The sequence below is a fragment of the Lissotriton helveticus genome, chromosome 2_1, assembly GCF_964261635.1.
Source record: "Lissotriton helveticus chromosome 2_1, aLisHel1.1, whole genome shotgun sequence".
Classification (NCBI taxonomy): domain Eukaryota; kingdom Metazoa; phylum Chordata; class Amphibia; order Caudata; family Salamandridae; genus Lissotriton; species Lissotriton helveticus.
In genome coordinates, this window is record NC_136059.1 from 1,028,402,071 (window position 1) to 1,028,420,401 (window position 18,331).

General features: G+C 46.2%; 1 protein-coding gene across 5 annotated transcripts in view; it reads right to left on the minus strand.

The window, feature by feature from the left end:
* Window positions 1–18,331, minus strand: part of NTRK2 (neurotrophic receptor tyrosine kinase 2) — a 590,175-nt gene that overhangs the window by 124,113 nt on the left and 447,731 nt on the right. For all 5 annotated transcript variants that reach the window (XM_078675804.1, XM_078675807.1, XM_078675806.1 and 2 more), the window contains one exon: window positions 15,079–15,251. In XM_078675804.1, the coding sequence (XP_078531930.1) occupies window positions 15,079–15,251 (173 nt within the window). The remainder of the gene's footprint in view (window positions 1–15,078; window positions 15,252–18,331) is intronic.

Consider the following 18,331-nt stretch of genomic DNA (forward strand, 5'->3'; position numbering starts at 1 on the left):
GCATTCCAGCCGTCTTCAGCCCGACTTGCTTGAATCCAGTGGCAAAGTGAGCAAGGGACTCGCGTCTGAGCATACCCTGCCACACTTATGGCGGCCAAAAGCGGTACAAAAGGGGGTGGTGATGGACGGAGCATCTGAATCAATCAAACACTCACACCCAGTCAAAAGATCTGGGTTTAATCCATCACCGTTATTTAGCCCACTCTGCCACCCCAGTTCAGACATGGCTATATGCAAATCAGTCTGACCCTGTGCCTCATGGGAACAGTCCAGCCCGAACTGCCATTCATTCATTCATTGTTTATAAATATATCGCCATATGTTGGTTTTGCACCCGAGGACTAAAATGCTGAAATATTCTAAAGAACTGACCGCGAGTAAAAGCCACATATAAATTAACAGCTAGTTCCTGGCAGTGTGGAATAAAGGAGGTCGCTTGAAAGGACAAACACATGGAGTTCAGAAGATCGTATACATTAAATTAAAATTGGCTTATGACTTGAATGCATATATTGTAACTGAGAGGAAGAAATGCAGTTTGGGATTAGTAGTTCATAAGAAGCACAGGGTGTTTTAAACACACTTTTTATTGGTAGCACGTGAGGGGTGGAGCATTCATTAGGCGAACGGTTAAGTTGCTAGTGTGAGAGCTCGTTTTTGAAGCTTGGATTCATTCCTGCCTTGGGAGGATAAGAACACGAGAGCAGGTACGCTTGGCGCAATGATAGAAGTGGGATAGATAAATATTAAGCGCGCAATGATGAAAAAAGCATTTGGCTTTTACTGAAAATATGAATATGTTAACAGCAAAAAGTAGAGAGAGTTTAACAATCTTCGTGAAGCACCTGGTAATATCTTTTGTTCAAGCATGAATATATAATCGAATAACAGAGCTTTGTATGGTACATTGGCATTTAAACTCACCCTGGTTTTAATTGTGTTTCTTGACGCAAAGAAGTAACCTTAGTCAGTGAAGGTTGTGAACTTGGAAACTTAAATAATGCAATGCATTTGTAAACAATCTGTTGTTGTCGAGCTATGATACATGTATTAATTTAAATTGAGGGGAGGTTATTAATATTAATGGACTCTTTTGTAATTTTCAGCTACCCCAGACGAAGGGCAAAAAATTGCCCGAAATGCATTGGGTTATGAATAAAGAAGCTGCTTGGAACTACTTGTTGTGTTGGATTCGTATTTACAAAGAAGCCTGGATTGGCGCATGTTGATACGTAAAGTTTCCTAAAAACGCAATTGGTTGCATATGTGGATAATAAGCGAAAGAAAAATTGAAAAACAAGATAAAACAATTCTGATTAAAGCACGGATTAATACTTAAGATGGACAAATGGAGTAATATGAGTTTGGATCGAGTATCCTATAGCTGCAGTGCATTTTGGAGTGGAGCGTGACTTTCGCGCTCCCCATAGCTGATGTTCCCATTCTTACAGCAAAGGGGAGTTAAATGGAGTATCCCTCAGGCGTGCAGTGTGTGACGTAGGAAAGACAGAGCGGAGTCCAAGACGGATGATTCAATCACTAGAGCATACACTAACTTAGGGGGGGGGGTTTGCTTTCATCCTGTAGACATAACCTACCTTCACCATCCTCCAGAGAGCACTACACTGTGAATTACCCACAGAAAGTGAGAGACGTGGGGAGCCTACAATTGCCTACAGTTCTGATGTCACCAACAAAGCCAGGCCCACAGCGCGCCCTCCACTATACCTATGGAAAGGTTGAACTCGTAGAACAAAATGCATGAAGAATGAACATTGATTCTTTACAATATTCTTACTCAATGAACATTGTCTTTTTTAGGCCATAGCCTGGATCCTGCATTGATGCATGTGATAAATGAGCTACTCCATAATTCGGGGGAGGAGGAGGTTAGTATTGTGATTCTCTTAGACTGCTCAGCCTCATTAAATAAAGTGTCACATAAGCTATGTATTCCCCATATGTAGATTGACTGCACCTGCCTGGATTCATTTTCATCCTTTCTAGGAAACAGAGAGCAATGCGGACAACTGGATCATTTGGCTTCAGCCAAAAGCTTCAGGACATCTCAGTGGTCTTCACCAGCACCAGCCGTATTTACTCTTTATGTTAGGCCGCTGATGAACATCTTACAAGACACCATTGCCCAGTCCACTCCTACGTTGATGATATCCCTATAATGATGTAAGTGAATTGGTGCATGTGAGATCAGGGCCATGCAATCCTGTCACTGTGAAGAGAAATTGATGATAATAATACTAAAGAGAAGGAGTCCTAGGGATAGACTCATTTGTGATCTGTACACCTTAGTAGGGAAACAGATCATCAGGGATTAGGGATAGAGTCGATGTTTGTCTATAACGTTGCTATGCCCTATCTATCCTAGAGCCCCATAGCGGCATTCTGCAGCTACAAGCAGATATGCTACTTACTCCCTTTGGTGGCATTTCTCACTAACGTGATACTGGAGGAAGCGGAGTAATATAATCTACTTCTTAGTATTGGGGTGATAGTAGTGAATGCTGGGTGTGGTTTAATCCTGGATCGATGCCCGAGGAAGCCCATACAATTGTACAACGGAAAGGATTCTCAGTACTAGGAAAAGTATTCATCAAAAGATATAAGAAGACACTGACACTAGCATAGCGGGGAAGCTATATTTGTATGGCATTTCAGAATATCGACACGGATAAAGCGGGGCATTATATGTAGTAAACAGTGAAACTGATCTTTAACTGCTCAAAGAGGCAGCAATCCCATGAGAGGTTCAATGATCTAGTTTAGATCTTTCTTTCCAGGGGCCATACCACCAGACTTTCTACAGATTTCCCTTGCCAATTGTCCTCTCCAGAAACTTTCTTCTAAGGTTTAGATGAGAATGTATGTGCTTTACTCCAGTACATAGGTTTTAACTAACAAAGAAGACTCACCTTCAGTGGGTTTTCCCTGGCTGCCCTACACTTGGTCATTAAGTCACCCTAGCACTCGGCGCTCTTCCCGGCACATACCTGCACCTGTTTCCTGCAGGTTGAAAACACACTGTTGTGAAGCATGCATCTAAAGACGTCAAGTAGGTCTGCCCTGCCGCTAATCTCACCTTCATAAAGTGCCAGTTTGCATTTTTTATTTAGGATGTGCTCAGGGGGCCAGTTTTATGCATGTTTTTATTTTAAAGCCTTTCTTTTTTTTTCTTTTAATAGCGGCTTCTTACTCGATTTAAACTGTCATTACGAAAATGTGTTATGTGATGTATGTTTGTAATGGTTTTAATTAACTGTACAATAAATGTACTTACTTACTTACTCTCCAGAAACTAACACTTAAGAGATCTATTTCAGTGAAGTGACCGGGTCAAAACTCAGCCTTCAGTAGAGACGTAGGTTGTGTGTCCTGAGATGAGATCTGCAGATGGACCGTGTTCTCAGTTACTTTAGTCAGTTACAGGAGGCATGATATAGAATGATAATGTGTAAGAAGGCAAGATGCAAGGGATGAAGTTGTACTTCTGAACTATTGCGAGAAACTCACAAAGCAATAGGCAGAGCTTAGAGTTATATATCCTCATGGCGTAAGGTAAGTGGCTTTATTGCGGCGAGTGCAAGGTAAGTGGCCCATCGTCTGTCCACTTCCACCTTACCTTCCCCGTCTGCACGTCCCACAGCTGTTACCTCTGCCAGTCACGCCTGGCTTTTTGCCAAGTTTCACAGCAGCGCGGCTGCTATGCTGTATGTCTGAAAGTTAAAAAAAACATGACCCAGCCATCGCTGGCAGCGTCATAGCACTTTATTTTTTAATTGCCATTGGCGGGTGTGAGGCACATCAGAGGGAGATAGAGCATGCAACACAGATGGTGTGGGTGCCCCGACCTCCCGCAAGTAAAAAAACAAGAGTGCTATGTTGCACCAAGGGCTGCCTGCGTCATAAAAAATTTTTTGTAAAACTTTCAGCCATGGTGCTCAGCTAGACAAAGCCAACAGGTTGTGTTGGTAAGACATATTGGCTTTGTCAATGCTTGTTTTTTCTAGCAGGACTTAAGTGTGGAAGCACGCAAGCAACAACACATGATGGAGTTGGATGTGGCAGGCAGCAACGTGGGATGGGGCTGTAGTGTGGGAAGGTTCAAGCAATAAGGCAAGACCAGGTGAGGGGGGAAAGCAACAAGGCAGGACGGGAAGGAACAATCAACAGTGCAGGGCAGGAAGGGGTAAGAAACAACATAGGATGGGATGGAAAGGGGAACACAAGAATGTGGGATGGGGTAGGAGGGGCTAACAGCAGGACAGAGAGGGATGGGAGGGGGTTGATTAATGGGATGGAGTGAAATGACCGGTTACTCACGGTAATATTCATTACTCCGAGTCGTAGCCCTCCCCGTCCCAGTCCTTACCAATGAGCATAGCTCCTCCCACCAGAAACTCCCAAGCAACTAAACACCCCATCCCTTCCTTCCAGGCCACACCCATACCCTAAGGCATATAACCATGTGACCCGCCCATCCACATCCTGTACTACCAAGCACAAGAAGCCGAACAGGGAGGGAGGGATGGGAACCAGGACTGGGACGGGGAGGGCTACGACTCGGAGTAATGAATATTACCGGTGAGTAACCGGTCATTACCTCCTCGTCAGCCCTCCCCGTCCCAGTCCATACCAATGAGCAGATACCAAAGCAAGAATCGGCTTCATACAGTAGTAAAACAGACACAAGCCGCACAGGCAGGAAGGCACACAACCCGAGCAGAACGCAACCCAGCATCCCCAAACCCAGGAGACACAGTCCCACACATCAACCAACGAATAGAGGACATAAAAGCTCGAGGAGAACACCCAGCAGCATACACGCAGAACACAGCCAGGGAGGCCCCCCGGAAGCAAGCCCTAGAAGCAGCCACCCCTGAGGCTAGGAACCTCGAACCGACCCAGGCGCCAACACACCACAAGCCCAACAGCAGGCCGCACAGCGAACACAGCCACCGACGGAGAGCAGCCACAAAAGGCCCCAAAACAGGACCAGCCAGCCCAAAGGCAACAAAAAGGGAAAACCACCCCGTAAAAAAGGCACCGCAGGAAGGAGGAACACCACCAGAGCCCGCACAGCCGTCAAACAGAGTAGCTGCACCTAAACCCCAGAAAGAGGAACAGGATAGAAAACAGGCAGAACCAGAAACTCCAACAAGGAGCAAAGGAACGAAAGAACGGCGCCAGGCGGAACCATCCAAAACCACCCGGACACCAAGGGGCGCACCGGCCCAACGCCCGAACCCCGAAAGGCCAACACATCCACCCACAGAGCTCGCAGGGAGGACACAGCCCGACTCAAGTCGAAGCCAACCGCCCAGAAACCCAAGACACGCACCGGAATCCAATGCAGACACACCCCGTGCCGGACAGTAATCCAGGAAGGAAAACCCCACGACCGGCACAGGACAGGAGAGGCGAAGGGCCACCGAACTGAGGAAAGGCACACAGCAGGCCCCCGCCCAACAGAAGGACAGGGCAACCACCCCCCAGACAGCGCCGGACCAAACCAGAGAACAACCTCAACCCAAGGCGATCCTCGGAGATGCAAAACAGGACCAACAACGGAACCCCGAACCAGGCCAGCAAGAGGCTCAACACAGACAGGGAGGGAAACACCCCACGCAGGTGATTCGCCACAAGAACAAAGCCCCCCGGCAGACAGAAAGCCCAAAGGGAATTCCAAAAAGTACCACCAGGGGACACAGTCACAGCATAGGCAGGATCCGAACCCAGGCCTCCGAGGGCGGGCACCACCAAAGGTACAAGATACAACCACCCGCCAAAGCTCCATGGAACCACCACACAGTCCGACCAGACTGATACGGACCCCAGGAGGACCCAAGGCAGAAAGAGGCCAGGCCAACCGAACCTACCACAGGAGACAAAGAAAGCAGAGGAAGGACCCAAACCCACACCAGTGCGAGCCTGCGCCACCAGAGGCACAAGACAAACCATCGAGCTAAAGCTCTCCGGTCAAAACAAAAGCACCATAAGAACCAAAAACCACCAAGGGACACCACGAAAGCAGAGGCAGGATATGAACCCATCTCCCGTGTGAGCCCGCGGCAGCAGAGGCACAAGACATACCATAGAGAAACAGGTCCAAGGACAATCAACGCCCAACAAGCCCAAGACAGTCACAGAGGCAACCGCTCACGGGACATAAAAGGGCAGCCACGCAAGAGGAGCGAACCACCAGCCAACAGGACCACCCGCGGCCAAAGGCCACACCCCCCGGAAACAACAGCAGACAGCCCAAAGAAGCCAGAACCCAAAGCCCCAGAGCAAGACACACCTGGGGGGAACAAGTGCCAACGGGCCCAAGGAACAAACCCCACAGCAGCAGACAACAGCCGCGGAACATGGAGCCACCGGGGAGAAGCGGAAGACTGAGCCCCCAACAACCACCGCAGTCCTCGCAACAGAGCCAGCCCGCAGGGCACCGGCAGGAAGACCCCACCAACCGAGGCGCCGAAACACCCAACGACCAGGAGCACCCGAGTGGCGCAAAGAATGGAAGACTCCAAGATCAGAACCCACCCAAACCGACTCAGGAGCCAGCAAACACCCAGTGAAAGGGCCGGAGCCGGAAGGAAAGAAGAGGAAGAATCAACCAACCGTCTAAGGATGGGAACACCCGGAACCCCAGAGCAGGCCAAACAGAGTAGCTCAACAAAACCACCCAGGGAGCCAAAGGTCAGCAAACACACCAGGAGACGCAGACCATACAAAAGGCAGCCCCAAAAAGCGGAAATGAACAACACCCCCACAGAACGTAGGAACCACCACGAAGCCGCGTGAACTGTCATATGAAAGCAGGCGTCCCACAGAACCAGAGAATCCAGGAAAACAGGAAGGGAAGAAACAACCGAAGAGACACCATCATGAAGGAATGAAGAGGGTACCACACAGGCCCAACAGAAACGAAGCCCCGAAAACCGAGAAAGAAAGCCCGACACATCGCCAGAGAACCCGGAACAGGGGCAGCGCAGAACCCATCCAGTAGCCCAGCCCAACAAGGAGGGACCAGAAGAAGGGGAAGCACTCAGAAAACCCCGGGACATGTGGAAGGAAGGGACCCACCGGCCGCGCACCACACCACAAAAGGGTCGGGCAAGCAAAGTTAACGAAAGGCAGACCAAAAGCCCGCACACAACCCGTAAACTACCCACACCGAGAAATCGGACAGAAGCCAACAAGAACGACCTCAGCCGCCAAACCGAACAAGGGCACCAACGGAACCCCAAACTGGATAGAGCCCCCGAAGGAAAGCCCCATCACAGCAGCCCCACAAGCAGCACCGCCTCCCCAGGCCCGAAGCACAATAGCCATCGAACAGCCACAGAGGACCAAGCCGCTGCCGTACCAAGGGAACCGAAGGACAAATCCGTCAGGAAACGCAACAGCAGTCCCAACATGGAAAAAGAATCAGAGGGAACTTAGCCCACAGCACCCGGTAGTCCAAGGTGGCCTCCCAACCAGGCACCAACCAGGCCCGACCATGCCGAACTCCCGAGAGCAGACCAGAGCAGGCGAAACCAGGGAGGCAAGGCCGTAGGCCGCAGAGAAAACCTCGACAGCCACACAGAAGCAACCGAACCCAAAGCAGGGGCAAGGCACAGACAGAACTGTAGGACCAGAGGCAGAAAAAGATGGATCCAAGGCCTCGCAACAAGCAGGACCACAGAAGAAGAAGGAACGGCACCCACAGATACCAACAGGCACCGAGAAGGCACACCAGCCAGCAGGGATCGACCATCACCACAGCCAGGACACCACAGCGAACCACTGTAAAGGACACCCCACCGCCAGAGCCAGGGGAAAAACAAGTGTGACAACCTCCTTCCACCCCCCATCAAGCACACCGCTCACAGAGTACAGAAAGATGGAGGCCTACAAGCCCCAACAACAGGAAAAAGGGGAAAAAGTCTACAGACTTCCCACCTCCCAAGGGCCAAGGGAACCCCAAACCGTCCCAAACACGTAGCAGAACACCGTGAAGCCAGCCCACAGGACTCACCCGAAACCATGTCCGGGGCCACGACAGCAAAGCATCCAGCACATGACAACAGTGAAGGAGCAGCGGAAGACCCAGCGACCACCACCCCCCAGTCACAGCGGAGCCCAAACCACACATCTCCAGTAGGGGAACAGAATAGAGAAAGTAGTGCCCAGACCAAGCAATGCAAGATCCACAAGGGCCAATCAGGGAACGCCACACTCCAACAGGATAGTAGGCCAGCCCAAACAAGACATAAAGAGGGAGTCCCAGACCCCCCCAAACACCATGATCCCACTAAAGCAGGGACTCAAACGCACATGAAACCACAGGTATCCAAGGGGAACAAAACACAGCCGCCAAGCAGACCGTCACACACCCACCTGAAAGGAGGACAGACGTGCGGAGAAGCCAGCCATGCACAACACACCCCCCTCCCACCCCGGGCGAACCCGCTAGGGCAGGGAATCAACCTGGAAGAGGGGAGGCCCCAGCAGGAAGACAAGTCGTGCCACCACCACGGGTCCCCTCCAGAAACAAAAGCATAGCCCCTCAAAAGGGGCAGAGAGCGACCCATGGCAGGAGAAAGAGGCCAGGGGAGAAACCAAGGACCTACAGCACACAGAGTCCCGACCCCCCAAAGAACCGGCCCCAGGCATGCGTTTTGTAAAGATAATAAAGCACCTTATTTCCGTAAAGGGCAGGCTCAAACACCCAACACGCTCCAAAGTACATAGAGGAATATGTCACAATGGTAAACAGAAGCAGCCGAGGCGCAGCCCAACATAAGCAGAACACCAGGCCCCCCCCCAGACGGAAGGACAAAGGGATGCACAGGAGAAAGAACAGGCAGCCCAAAGATCCAAACAGACATGGGATCATTGGAAAACGCAACGACGCGCTTTCTACGAGCACCAGTTGCGTCAAAGAAGGACACATGTCACGTGTTGTAGGCGGGGGAGGAAATGCGACACGCCCAGAACCATACGAGGCTGAAGCAATGCCAACACCCGAAAACCGAGTCCAAAGCCGGAAGCAGTGCACGGGACACCACCCCCTTGCCCCCGAACACCCGGACAAACCAATGGCAGCAAACAGTGAGAAACACGGGCCCGTTACGAGCACCCAGCCCCCAAACACACTACCAAGGAGGAGCCAAACCACCACGCCACAGGCGAGCAGAGAGGCCAGCCGCGCCCAACACACCCCCCCCCCCCACCAACCCCGGGTGAACCCGCTTGGGCAGGGAACATACCCGGAAGAGGGGAGGCCGCAGCAGGGAGACACCACCCCACACCAGGCAGTCAAGGCCCCCCAACCCCACGGTTCCGCTAAAGCAGGGACTCGAAAGTACATGTAAAGAAAATATTTCAGGTACATCAGGGGAACAAACGGCCGCCCAGCAGGCCGTTTCACACTCACCCGAAAGGAGGCACCGGTCCAGCACCTCCCCACGACGAAGTTGCCAGGAAATGAATTCCGCAGAAAAAACAAACAGGATGTGGATGGGCGGGTCACATGGTTATATGCCTTAGGGTATGGGTGTGGCCTGGAGGGAAGGGATGGGGTTTTTAGTTGCTTGGGAGTTTCTGGTGGGAGGAGCTATGCTCATTGGTAAGGACTGGGACGGGGAGGGCTGACGAGGAGGTAATGGGAAAGGACAAGCAAGAACATTGGGTTGGTTGGGAGGGGTCAAGCAACAACATGGACAGGAACAAGAGGGTGGGAGGGGGCAAGCAACAACACAGAGAGGGAAAGCAACAACACAGGAGACTGGGATCGTGAAAGAAACAACATAGATAGGGAAAGCAACAACATGGAGAGAGATGGCAAGCAACAACATGGAGAGGGAACAAAGATAGAAGTACATGAGGGATGCAGCCTGCAAACATAAGCGTTTTTATGGAGTGCTTCAACTAACGAAAAAGTAGCTCCAAAATCATGAGCGGAGGAACAACTCTGTGAAGGGAATCAGTAATTTGGTCATGCACCAGAGAGGGACAAACACACAATAAAGTTATGCCTACACACACTGACCAAAGAAAGCAAGGAAATGAGAGGGATGATGAAGCCAACCAACGGTAAGCAATGGGCAGGCTCTATGCCCACTGTAAGTAGATAAACAAAATCTCTCACAAGCAACGGTGCATGCGCTGCTTCAGCAGAGACCTAAAATTGAGACTTAGTGAAATAAAATATTTGCATAAGGTCACACTGTTTGGTGAAACTGGGAAGCTGGAAATGGCCCAGGCTGTTGGATCCACATTGTGCAGTTCAACCACATATTGGATGTCTCTTTCTCTCACCCATTTTACATGAATGATTACTGAGTTGTTTTTAAATCTTGGTGCATGGAATTAGAGGGATGTATGACGTTACAACGCATACTTTTACAACGCCTACCTTTACAACGCATTTTTTACAATGCAACATCCATTACAATGCATTCCATTACAACGCATGCATTTACAACGAATTTTTAAAAACTACCTTTGCAACGCATTCCATTACATCGCATACTACCTTTACAACGCATACCATTACAACGCATAACATTACTTTGCATGTAAGGTAAGTATTGGATAGTGTAGGGGTAAAAATTACTATTCTAACTCCAGGGGGTGCAACAGTAGGGTAAGTGTTGGATAGTGTAGGGGTAAAAATTACTATTCTAACTCCAGGGGGTGCAACAGTAGGGTAAGTGTTGGATAGTGTAGGGGTAAAAATGACTATTCTAACTCCAGTGGGTGCAACAGTAGGGTAAGTGTTGGATAGTGTAGGGGTAAACATTACTATTCTAACTCCAGGGGGTGCAACAGTAGGGTAAGTGTAGGATAGTGTAAGGGTACTATGTGTTGTAATGCTATGCGTTGTAATGGTATGCGTTGTAATGACTGCGTTGTAATGACATGCGTTGTACTGGTGTGTATTGTAGTGTCATGCGTTGTAATGGTTGCGTTGTAAATGCATGCGTTGTAGTGGATGTTGCGTTGTAAAAGTTTCGTTGTAATGGTAGTGCGTTGTAAAAGTTGCGTTGTAAAGGTTGTTTCCCGATTAGAGTGTATTGGCAGTTCAAAGCCACATGAAAGTTCAGCTCATTTGGGCTCAAGCATCGAAGAGGATCGAGTTTGCAACTGGTTGAAGCTCTTAGTGGCTCGCCACCTCTATAACAGATTGGGTAGTGCTAGCCTACCAACGTTCCCAGAGGGGAGTCAGGCTATTGAGTGAAATGACCAAGAGATGCCTATGCCCATACTCTCTGCTGTAGGGTGGTTTGTTGGACCTAGAAATAGCCTGGTGCCTTACATAAAACGAGGAGTTATGGCTGGGCTACACCAGTCACAGGTCAGACATACTATGGGCCTGATAATAAGTTGATGCATTATTTATCACCCCTGATAAATAACGATTCCATGGGTACATTACTTATTGGGAGCAATAAATAACACCTATTATGAGCATTTGGGGAATAACAGTCAGATGCTGGTGTTTAATGCATCAAAACCTGCATGATACAGTAAATACCTTACGTTTTCCCTGTTTAAATTTCAGCAGGTTTGACCTGCCGAAATGTAACAAATGGTGGGTTATTTTAAACATCCGATAATTATCAGATGCATTAATGAAAACCAAACCCATAATTCCATCCAGTGCGTAAACATGGGTTAACGCACGGCACATAATATAAGGAGTCACCTATAATTGAGACATAACCTTGCATGCGACTGACTACTGGCCTTTCAGAAGCATCATCCTGCCATAAATAGTATCCTTATTGGCTTTTAGTCAGTATATTTAAAACGTTTCACAGCTGTATGGTGAATACCACAAGCGCGATTGTCTCCTTTTTGATCAATGATAGGATAGGGGCTGTTACTGAGCAAAAGTTGGTACTTCTTTGATTGGCACTGGGAGGAAGAAATGCTGAATTTGGATATTTTTCTTGACTGTATTTTATGGCATTGCACGGTGCCATGCTGCAGCGTTAAGAAGCTTTGAAATAGTGCAGACTGTAAGGTACTAATACAGATTGTCAGACATTAAGAACATTCTGTGTTTAGGGTATAGGAACACCAGTGTAGAATGGGTTGTCATGGATTATATTTATTTAGTAACGTTTTTATGTTTAGCATTTATGGTGCCATTTCAGGCTTTGGTGCGCTGTACCATAACTCAATGTGACGAATCAACATTATCACTTTGAAATCCACACCTTACCACCGTTTTAAAATAGTCTGCAAGAGATCTCTTGTTCAGAAATGTGCAGTCTGGAAAATGTATGTTACAGAGATTTGAGACCAAGCACCATTACGATGCACACATTCAAGGGAATCTAGAGTCCACTTTCTGGCAGTAATTGTATTATCTATTTACAGAGTCAAATTTGGGAGCACACATTGGGGATGCAGATTACCATCACCATAGATTTCTGTGCAGGCAACACAGCAAATAAGAATCAGCAGTGAATATTCTAAGCATACAGAGAGTAGGATTTAACCAAGGTCAAACAGTTGGATAAGGTAAGAGAATTGATGCTGCAAAAGAGTATTGTTTGCTCCTCGGGGTAATATTCAATTTCTGTTAGGTACAGTATTCATCATACACACACTCTAAGCTTTTAGTCTGATTCCTAACTTAGACGAAAATGGGATCAAAGAAATATGTGCAAATCATGTTTGCCCATGAGCACAACATTTAGCAAAAGGGGGTGGTCAGGATTAAAACCATGCCACATATTCAAACTTGCCCACAAGGTCACAATCATATTATGGGCAAACCTGATGGCATGGCTGGAAACGATTAAAACCATGCAGCAAATTCAGACCTGGCCACAAGACCACAATTTGGTGTGGAATACCCAAGGGATAAAAAAAAATGCGTTTTTACTATTGTTTACCATTCCATTAATGTCTGATGGTCTAAGACACTATTTCATTCTAACCAAGTAACAGGTGTATTGTTTTTATAATCTTATGTCTTCATTTGGAACATAATGCAGAATGAACATCAATCGACGACTGATAAAGTTAGACCATGTTTCAAAAGCATCTAGAGCCATTCACTGTCTCCAGTTAAGGGTAACACCCATGTTCAAAGCCTGAAACTGTGTCTCCTTAAGCTAGGCAGCTAAGAATGTTAAGTTCCGTACCCCATTTAGACCTCAGAAATTACCCTTCATTTCAAGTGATTTACTTAAATAGGGATAATTGAATAACCACACCAATGCCTTCTGTATAGCAAAGCATGTGACTTTAACAGAATAGGTACTGCATTATATAGTATTGTATTGTAGTATTTCTATACTGAGTCATAACTTTTATGACGCCCCCTTTAACCCCTTAAGTGCTGCCGTCGGCCGTTGGACGTCGCAAGCACTACCTCTCGTAGTGCTGCGCACGTCCAACGGCCAACGCAGCCCTGCCCATTTTGCGGAAGTGCTGCACTGCCGCGTAATCGCGGCTGCCGCAAACAGGTTAAGCTTTATTGGTGCTTGGCTGATTACTTTCTAGTGATGTATAATTTGTAGAGTGTTAGTCTATACTGTACCCTATTTCTAGTGTGTGTAGTGTTGTGCATGAGATTTAAAAGTGTGCTCCAACCGTGTTGCAGTTATCTTGCAGTAACCTTTATGCAGGAAAGTGCATGCAGAGGACATAGGATCTCAGTTTGCATATATGGCCCTTTACATTTTACAAGCTGCTCCTGGCGAATCACATGTTATGTAGCAGCCATATTTCATTGTGCTTAGGGTCTACATGGTTGTTGATTATCTTTTTATGATAGAGACTAGATGGGATTGTCAGCAATCCCAATGTGCCACTTTTTTTGGGAGGTGGGGAGGGGTTATATATAGTGTGAACTTGACCAGAAGGTATCAGAGCGCTTTACATGAGCACCAGTTACAGACGGACACATTCATTTTGTTAGGCATGGGAAGATTAAATGATTTGCCCAGAATCACAGGATGTTGAGCGGCCCTGCCGAGACTCGAAACTGATTCCTCAGCTTCGAGGTCGACCGCTCTAGCCGTTATCAATGTCACAGTTCTCCTTATCTTTTTACTGCAGGCAGACACCACAGCCACAGGCAGGAGTTTACTCCATAGCTGGGCAGGCTCAAAAACTATCTGGAAGCAGCTTATTCATTCCAGGTGGGAGTACCAGAGCTTTGGTTTCTGGAGAGAGAAAGCTTACGCCAATGTGGGAATTTCTGAAATTACTGAAGTAGTGTGGTTAGAGTCCTTCTTCCATGGTTTCTACACTGCTGGATCCTAAATATTCCACTGTACCCATCTAGAGACCCCTAGGGAAGACAGAGCAACTGTCAAGCGTATATAGCATTCTTATGGAAAATGAGGGCCTGATTCACAAAGGTAAACTTACATGTTTGTGTAAGTTTGCGCTTTTTCAGTATTCACAAAACTGCATTTTAATAGTAAGTTTATGAGTGCGGAGACTTCACAGTTGGGGCAGAAAACTCTGCACATAAAAAGATAGGACAGGCCTAACTTTATATGTGGGGAGTTCACCGCACTAACTGCTGAGCCTCCGATTTGTGTATCAGGCCCTGAGATGTCAGTGTGAATCAAAAAGCACTCATTTTTTTATTTGATAGCTTATCCACGACTTGCTTGCATGGTGATTTTATGCATGACTTTGGCTCAGGCTACTTTGGCTGTGGTGTACAGAGATCATTGATTTCCGCACACAGAGGCACAAAATTAGAGGGAACATTGGTCATGACCCTAGCCATGATGGGATAAACCAGTTGTAGTGAATGACTTCTCATGTCAGAGTGACACTGCTGCATATTACCTGTCGTATTTATTAAATACATTGCCAATGCATTTAAAAACATATAGAGGGAATTGTTTAATATACTGTGGCAGGTTCCCTGCTTCTACTTTGTTGCGCACATCAATTTTCTTTTAAGGTTGAGGGGGAGGGGCACACGATGAAGGCAATTTTTGAAGTTTGTCATTTCACTCATTTTCTGTGATGAGAATGTTGAAAGTGGTATTCACTTATATAGGCGTACCCTTCTGCTTTGCAACATACCTGAGGAATTTGTTGAGGTCTCCATGCTTCATATACTCAAAGACCATGATGAGTGGATCTCCCTCCACACAGACGCCATAGAACTTCACAATATGGTCATGTTGAAGGTTGGTGAGGAGCTCGGCCTCTCTGTGGAAATCCTTCCTTGCGTTATCACTGGCTTCTTTCAATGTCTGTAAAGCAAAAGGGAAAACAAGGGATTAGCATGGGAAGGTTCTAGACCGAGAGACATCAGAATACAACATAATAAGTAAGTATCATAATATAATTTGTCTCCAAAGAATCTACAGCTTTCATCATGGGCAAGAACCCTAAAGTTGAATCAGTTGTGTGTAGCATGTTTTTCAGTGTCTGACCACATCACAATGCTTTTCCTCTTTCACGTAAAAACACGCTCTCTTTTCATATGATTACTATTAGCATCTCGATGTAACCTCATCGAATACACTACTAAGTCCTTCAGCAAAAAGCCTGAATATTATGGAATACTTTAAGAGCAGAGATGGGAGGGATCCCCCCCGCCCCAGTTTCTAATCACTCACTGTCCAGTGTGACTGTATTCATTCCAAGATTCTCGTCACATTTGTAAGAACATAAAGTCTCAAAATGTTGATGAAGCACATTGAATGCCTGGGCCCATCCCAAAGTTAGACAAATATAATAGAGTGTAACATTGCCCACTAGCCAGAGTTCTACTCTGCTGTCTATATGTCAAGCAAATGCATAGACATTCGCTGTAAGGATTCAGACCCAAGCAGTGATATATCTCCTGCGAAGACCACAGCTTGGCCCCTAAGTTCTTCTTTCTCTGTGAGTTATTCTGCTTCATTCTCCACAGGCCATCAGGCTCCTAAGTCTCTATCCTGCAGCCTTCAGCGGCTTGACCCCACTTCTCTTGCATTATCTTAATTTCATGATAACAATTTGTGTCTCAGAATGGGACATTCCACTGTCTGCTTGACGAGTCTGAGCCAAGAGCACTGCCAGGATAACAGGAGCAACCTCCTTGGATCCTATTGTTGGGTGAGTGAAACTGCAGCACTGGTGAGTGAGCCTTCTTCACAGTGACAGGTAGGTAAGATGGACACTTGAGTCCTCATGCATAGCTCGCATGGCACTTCCTTCCCATTCCAAGGTGGCAATCATCTAATCACAAAAATCAACCATCAAGGCAACCAACAGGCAATTACCACACGGAGATGGTGACCTTGCACTGAGCAATATGGTCTCAGGCTGGTTACATATAGGATAGCTACAATGAGAAGGTATCTTGCAAATGCTTGTTATTCTGCAGTTATTTTGACAAGTCTTTTTTCCTCACTACAACAGTAACTGTGAAGTGGCACCTTATTCTGCACCTTGCCTTCCCACATACATGAAATCCTGTCATCTCTCCTTGTCTTTGCCATATCCAGAATCCTATGCGTTCCTCTTTTCTTCTTATGTTTTTATGTTTATTTTATATATTTATCGAGTATGAATCAAGATTCAAGTGTATGGAACACTGCTTAATTAAATTGGGGAGTAACATTAAGAATCTAAGACAGTCAAGTAGTGAGATAATTTGACAGTTATTTATATTTATAAAGACTTCCACGAGGATCCTCAAAAGTTTCATGTAGAGATTAAACACCATCTTCTATGTAATTACTTATTTTGGGACGGTTACCAAAACCTTCTGGCAGTAGCTTTCATCAGAAGCCCACCTGCAGGTTTGTGTGATTCTTGATGGTGTATAGAGAGGAGATACACATGCGCGTGTTTCCTTGTACACATCCTTTTCCATTGCTACTCCAGCCTCCTGTGAGTTGCTCTATCTCACAACTCTACCCCCATTAGTTTCCATACCCCTCTTTTGCAGGAGAGTTACATGGAGGGTTACGAGTCTTGGTGGCCATGCCTTAACTTCTTGAACCACTCCTGTGGCAAATTGTGTGGTGTTCGGGTTAAAATCCAAGTTTCAAAATATCTTTGCTATTACAATGAAAATTATAAGTAGTCAGTCAGTCAGAAACCTTTATTCGATTCCAGATGAATCATAACAGTTCACAAGGAAGACATACAATCATAAAATAAGACAATATTTACAAAAAAGCATAAATAATATCTTTCGCAGACAATAAAACACCTACATACTTTTACATTGCATATCGTTTCCTTATTATAAAAACAATTTTTATAAAATTAAGCACAGAGGTACAAATGGAAACATTTGCTAAGGAATGTAAATAATTAAAACCCTCTTTATGGGAGCGGAAACAATTTTCCTTTCAAATTGGTTTAAGAAAACGCGACCTGGGGTCTTTATATAATGTGCAAAATAACATAAGGTACATAGTATTTTGTTGGGCTGTATTGTTACAAGGACAGGGGGGTAGCCTCTCACACCACCCCACCTGTTTTGGAAAAGCCACAAGAAAGTGCAGTGTGCCTAAACGAAATCTAGTCATTAAAAACATGCATTTCCCTGTTATCTAAAAGACAAATACAATTGTTGCTGTTTTAAACAAGCATTTGCAATGCAATAGGTCTCGCATTATTTAAGTTTAAGCTACTAGTACTGTAAATGGCAATGTTTTTATTTTTATTTATGCGCTATTTTAATTTTCTTTGCATAAAAAAGTACATATAAAATATGTGTTGTAGAAAAGTCATTTATGCAGTATTTACATTTTCTTTGCATAAAAAAGTACATATACAATATTTCTTGTAGAAAAGTTAAACATTTTAATGATGTGCCCTAATAATTTTTATATGTACATTCTATTTGCAAACGGATGGAGTGGGGGGGGGGGGGGTCTGAAAACTGAAGGAGGTTCAAGTCTGGCAATCACGCTCAACACCCAGTGATTCCCAAAGTTATACCTTACTGATAATTCAAGTAAACAAAGACAGAAAGGTCAAGTTAAAAATCAATACAGACTTTTTCTGCTATAAATTCAATTTAATCGTAATGTCTTTGTAGACTCTTTAAAATATGAACAGAGGGCCGGTATTTTGTATTTGAGAATAGTAGCAACAACTCTGCCAGCTAGCGAGAGCAGGGGAGACAGGTTGCAAACAGAGAAAACAAACACACTTGGGTTCTCGATTCACTGTTATCTTTGCATACTAGCGGGGGGGGGGCGTCTACGTTGGGGGCGAGAGTGCCAGGCCCTGACTTCTGGGGGCGCTGCAAGTCTGTCACTGGGGCGAGCTTGGGGGTAGAGAGGACAGTGCAAGTAGCATAGGTCCTACACTGTGAGTTGGGGGG